Source organism: Nanorana parkeri, unplaced genomic scaffold, assembly GCF_000935625.1.
Source record: "Nanorana parkeri isolate BGI_ZX_2015 unplaced genomic scaffold, ASM93562v1 scaffold257, whole genome shotgun sequence".
In the NCBI taxonomy this organism is placed as follows: Eukaryota; Metazoa; Chordata; class Amphibia; order Anura; family Dicroglossidae; genus Nanorana; species Nanorana parkeri.
Genome location: NW_017306525.1, coordinates 1166125 through 1171971, shown reverse-complemented (window position 1 = coordinate 1171971; position 5847 = coordinate 1166125). Strand labels below are relative to the sequence as shown.

Here is a 5847-nt window from a genome sequence, read left to right as displayed (position 1 = left end):
ATATATTTTTCAGTAGTATTTTTTACATCTTCAAGCCTATTTGCGATTTCTATATGATATACTTTACTGTTATGTTTATTTTTTAGTGTCAGCAGGTGTAGACTGCCTTTGGTATCAGGATCACAGTGGCGGTTGGCATCCTAGCCTTGATTGTAAATATGGCACTTTTTGCTGCGGAGACTGTTACCAGAGATATTGCTGCTTTGAGCCTAGTAAGCTAATCACTGAGAGGATGCAGAAAGCCTGTCTTTCTTTAAGGTACTGTTTAAACAAGATCATTTATTATTGAATGTTACATAACTTATTTTCCTATTTCTAATTTTTCTCAATGTTCAGTTCCCATCACTTCTGTGTAATCTGTAACTTTTTTTTTTATTTCTGCTACAGCCCGAAGACCATTGCAGGCATTGGATTTTCTGTGCTACTCTTCTTTGTGGTAATTGTCACATTGGTTTGCTGCTTTATGTGCTCTTGTTGTTACTTATATCAGCGGCGCCACCAGCGTTCAACCCCATACCGAGGTAAGACCAAATTAAACATTCTTATTGAAATTTTTCATTCTGTACTTGGTATTCTACCATATACAGTATATGTCGTGTTCCACACAGCTATTGAACCTTGCATAAAAAGGAAACAGAGCTGTTAGTGATGGTTATTATTATACAGGATATATATAGCGCCAATAGTTTGCGCAGCGCTTTACAATATAAGGAAGACATTACAATCACAATACAATTCAAGACAAGATGGTAAGGAGGGCCTGCCCATAAGGGCTTACAGTCTAAAGGGTGGGGGAAGTGATACATGAGGAGATAGCTGTATGGGGATGAATTGTTTGAGAATGTGATAGTTCAGTGGTCAGGTTGAGGTGGGATAGGCTTCCTTGAAGAGATGAGTCTTAAGGGATTGCCTAAAGGCAGTCAGAGTGGGAGACAGACGGAAAGGTTGGGGTAGAAAGTTCCATAGGATGGGAGAGGCTCTAGTGAAGACCTGGAGGCGAGCATGGGAGGAGTTGACGAGGGAGCTGGAAAGCAGAAGGTCATTTGAATGGTTATCATTAAAAAGCGTGTTTCAGTTATAAGTAGAAGGTAGGCTGCTGAGTCATCTACTAGATTCTAATATGAATCTTGCATGGCCTTGCAGAATTTGGGATTGTTCCCAGTTCTGCTGTAATATCGAATTAATGAAAATCTAGCAGGGACAGTGGGGCTGTTCTGTAATGGCTGTACTGGTGTGCACACTTGGAAACCTAAGTGCAGAAATCTCATCATTGGAGTGTGTGAGAGAGATAAGAAACCATTGAGGTAAGCTTTAGAGCCACACTCCAGGCAAAATAATAATTTACACACTGCGCTAGGTGTTGTGTACAAAGGTTGACTTTTTATAAAAAATCTTACCTTGTAGCATGCTGTCTCCTGTTTACAACGCCAGGCTTCTGGGCACTGAAGAGAGGGAGAGATGCGACTCAAGCTTTGGAGCGCTCCATTGTCATCACCAGCCGCCTCCTCCTCCTCACTATGGTCCAGTCACAAAATGTCTTGTATTTTTTTGAAGAATACAAAACATTCTGCGATTGGGGGAGAAGAGATGTTGTCACGCCCTTCTCTCCAACTCCAATCACAGAATGTCTTGTATTAAACAAAAAAAAACAACATTTTGTGAACGGAGGATAGTGAGGAATGGACGAGTGACGTGACAGGAGCGATATACAGTACAGCTCGAGTTGCATCTCTCCCTCTCCTCTGTGCCTGGAAGCTTATCGTTGTGTGCAGGAGATGGCATGCTGCAAGGTAAGATTTTTATACTTTGCAGCCGCCCTCTGCACATAATACTCAGCTTTTTATCGATAATTTACACACCCAGTGCTTTAACCATTTAGTTTATCATTTCAGTATGTACCAAAAACTATACAGTATTAAATTGTAAAAATGGTCTGGTCATCTGAGGTTAAAGTGGAGAGCAGGGCCTGGCAATGAAAGGGTTAAAGCCAAGACTGCCTTTTAACATTCTTGACTGGAAAACATGAGGCAGATGCGGTAATGATTAAACATCACGTGCTCCATACCACTATTTTCTGCTTTTGCAGTTTGTGTTGTGCCCAAATTCCATAGTGCTGGACCTTTATGTTATGGCAAAATAAATAGTCTCAGGAGTGACTTACTATGACAACATTCTTTTTTCTTTATATTCCATGTTAACTCTTCTTTTGTCTGACGTACCAAGATTGCAGTTTTAAGTATGTGCTTACATCCATGATTACTCAAAAGGCCTATTCTGCTTTGTTTACAGTCTTCTATATACTGCCAGACTGATTACCTGCATTGCCAAAATCTGACAGTTCGTATTGGAGATACACTATATACTCCACCTATGCATATTTACGGTTGCCTGTAAAACATGCACTGCTGGTGTACAAGTTTGTAAAATAGGCAGTTATGGACGCTCATGCCACTTGGCCATAACCTAAATAAACAATTTGGCTTTAGATACACTTAGGCTATCATGGCAAAAATGCACTGCACTGCGTTTGCAGATCTGCTCCACACCTGGTCCAGACATGGTGTGAGCATAGCCGAAAGCTGCTGTTATGAAAACTTGCAGACATCCAGATATATCTGCATCTGCTAATGTATTCCTTGCAGAGGGTGCTTTTTTTATTCACATGCTTTTAATATTCATCTGCAGCTACTCAAGCACCATTGGCTGGCTGGGAATTTTGAAATAAAGAATGAATTCATATGCTGAATACTATTATAACATGTATTAACCCAAAACAGTTATTCAGAATACAACAGTTTGTATTGATAGTAAGACATTAACAATTACTCCATTATATCTGGCTTAGAATAGCTTGCCAGCCACATAGCTGGAACCTTAAGAATGCAAAGCACTTTTTTTTTTTTTAAATAAAAAAAACCACTAATTCGACTTGCAATAAATCAGACCAAGTTAGGGTTTAAATTACAGCAATTTTTTTTCTCTCGGCATGTTAAAAGGATGAACATTAACATAAACACATTTTCTGAATTATGATTTGTTTTCTAGCTCAAGAAATCCAGATGTCGGGTGTTTCCCAGCAACCTCTCTATCCCATGCAACCTCCATACAATAACCAGCCTCCATACCCAACCCAGCCACCATACGAAACCCAACCTCCATACCAAACCCAACCTCCATACCAAACCCAGCCTCCATACCAAACCCAGCCTCCATACCAAACCCAGCCTCCATATCCAACCCAGCTTCCATATCCCACACAACCCTATCCAATGGATCCAAAGTTTTCACCACCTCAGCCTGGATATGATCTCCATTATATCTGGCTTAGAATAGCTTGCCAGCCACATAGCTGGAACCTTAAGAATGCAAAGCACTTTTTTTTTTTTTAAATAAAAAAAACCACTAATTCGACTTGCAATAAATCAGACCAAGTTAGGGTTTAAATTACAGCAATTTTTTTTCTCTCGGCATGTTAAAAGGATGAACATTAACATAAACACATTTTCTGAATTATGATTTGTTTTCTAGCTCAAGAAATCCAGATGTCGGGTGTTTCCCAGCAACCTCTCTATCCCATGCAACCTCCATACAATAACCAGCCTCCATACCCAACCCAGCCACCATACGAAACCCACCCTCCATCCCAAACCCAACCTCCATACCAACCCCAGCCTCCATACCAAACCCAGCCTCCATACCAAACCCAGCCTCCATATCCAACCCAGCTTCCATATCCCACACAACCCTATCCAATGGATCCAAAGTTTTCACCACCTCAGCCTGGATATGAACCTGTGGCTATGTACCCACCAAGTGAACCAACATCCCAGTATCCTGTATATTCCCCAGCACCTCCAATGTACAATCCAAATGGTAAGCTCTATATTACATCATGAATTGCACTGTGCTTAAAGCTAACCGTACCTGGCCCTGATATTGGCCAAGGTTCTGGCAGGGACTAGGTTCACATGATCTGCTCTGACAGGATCTGCAGATCATGATCCTTAGTTTTTTTTTACATATGTAAGAATCAAAGAACTGCCGAAACACACATGCAGAACCCTTACATCTTTGGTGCCCAACATGTGGCACTTTGATACTGCAGCATGTCACCAGTCTCCAGCCACACCTGTGGCATGTCCGCAGTCTCTGACCATCTCTTAATAGGTCTGTATTCTCTTTCAGTCTTCTGTAGCAACACATATACTGAATAACAGAATTTTTGTACTCACCATAAAATCTTTTACTTTGAGTTGATTGAGGAACACAGGATTCAGAGAAAGTTGGGTTAAACATCCACCTACAGGAGGATTTGGACACTTGCAAACAAAAAGACAGTGACCAATCTGATACAACTGGCCCCACTCCCAGCCTCAGTTTTGTAACAAAGCAGTGCCAAGAGCAAGACCATAAACACAGAGGGACCTGTGTCTCTCAATGAACTTGCAGAAAAGGATTTTGTTGAGGGTACAAAAATCCTGCTTTCTTTCGTTCATTGAGGAGCACAGGATTCAGACACAATTGGAAAGGCAGCCTGACATGAGGGGTGGGCAACACAGCAAACAAAACTCTAACAATCCCAATTAGAGAAAAACTGGGGACGGCAAGGTCCTTGTCCCTCATGACCTTGGGTTTAAATAGCCATGCTGTTAAAGCTAATGAATGATAGAAAGCTAACATGCTGTTAAGGATAGCAACTATGATAGGATGGTAAGTTGGTCCTTGGGATAGACGATCAGATAAACCTGTCAAGTTTATTGTTGTATCTGGAGGCCAGGAGGTCCACATCTGGCTTCCACTACCAATGACACAAGTTCTAAAACACTTCCAGGTGTAGGGACTGTTCTCCCATATCCAGGCACTGCCGGCTAAGGTAGTCTGCCTGCTAATTGTCCATGCCTAGAATGTGGACAAGGCTGGAACATAAGGTTCTCCCCAGGACAGGATATTTTCTACTTCTCTTAATGCATCAAGACTTCTGGTTCCTCCCTGATGGTTGATGTACACCACCTAGCATTGTCCAGCTGGATTCTCATCAGGAGACCCTCCAGTCAAGATGTCCAGCATTGTAGTCTATAATTAATATTGCATTACTGCAGTGAAATCCTCCCAGATTAAAACCAAGGAAGGGGCCGCACCTGACAGAGCTAAGGAGAAACCCAAGGGCTGTAAGGATGCAGGGGACAACATTCCAGCTGTCTGTATCAGGTCGTTTGAAGGAGACCCTGTAGGCAGCTGTTTAATGAATTCTTTATTGAAGAAAAAATAATCTTGAGATAAACAAAATAATTGCTAGTAAAAATGTTTAACTTTTAGAAAAAGGATGTCAATTCTCCTAGGATGCTAGCAAAAAACAGAGGCATGGTGGGAGTGGGAGGGGTTATACACATCTGTTCCTATTTTTTGTTTGCCAGTGTTCAAATCCTCTTGTAGGCAGCATGATAATCAAAATGTATCTGAATCCTGAGTCCCTCAATGAATATATATATATATATATTGTGATGTTTGGGGAACTTAGCACATATGGTGAGCCCTTAAGGAACAGTCGTGAAGCCGTTTTAAACATAAACAGGACAGTCTTTTATGTCTTTCATCAACACAACATACAGTCTGCTAATGTTTCAGCAAGTAGACAATGGGGGTGATTTACTAAGCTAAACACACGCACGCACCAGGTGCGTGTGATTTTCACACAGCAAAACGTATTTATCAACCAAAAAGTCTCTAAAGGCATATTTCCACTAATGCCATATATGGAAAAATCATGCACATGATGCATATATAATGCTGCTTCACAGTTTAGACAAAAATGGTTAGCTCATGCATTTACATTCCTGCATTCATCAA

At 41.1% G+C, this 5847-nt stretch overlaps 1 protein-coding gene across 1 annotated transcript in view; it reads left to right on the top strand.

The window, feature by feature from the left end:
* SHISA4 (shisa family member 4) overlaps nucleotides 1-5847 on the top strand; it is a 26505-nt gene that overhangs the window by 14939 nt on the left and 5719 nt on the right. Inside the window, exons 2-5 of the mRNA XM_018556887.1 lie at nucleotides 87-258; nucleotides 388-521; nucleotides 3046-3336; nucleotides 3529-3873. Coding sequence (XP_018412389.1) covers nucleotides 87-258; nucleotides 388-521; nucleotides 3046-3336; nucleotides 3529-3873 — 942 coding nt within the window. The remainder of the gene's footprint in view (nucleotides 1-86; nucleotides 259-387; nucleotides 522-3045; nucleotides 3337-3528; nucleotides 3874-5847) is intronic.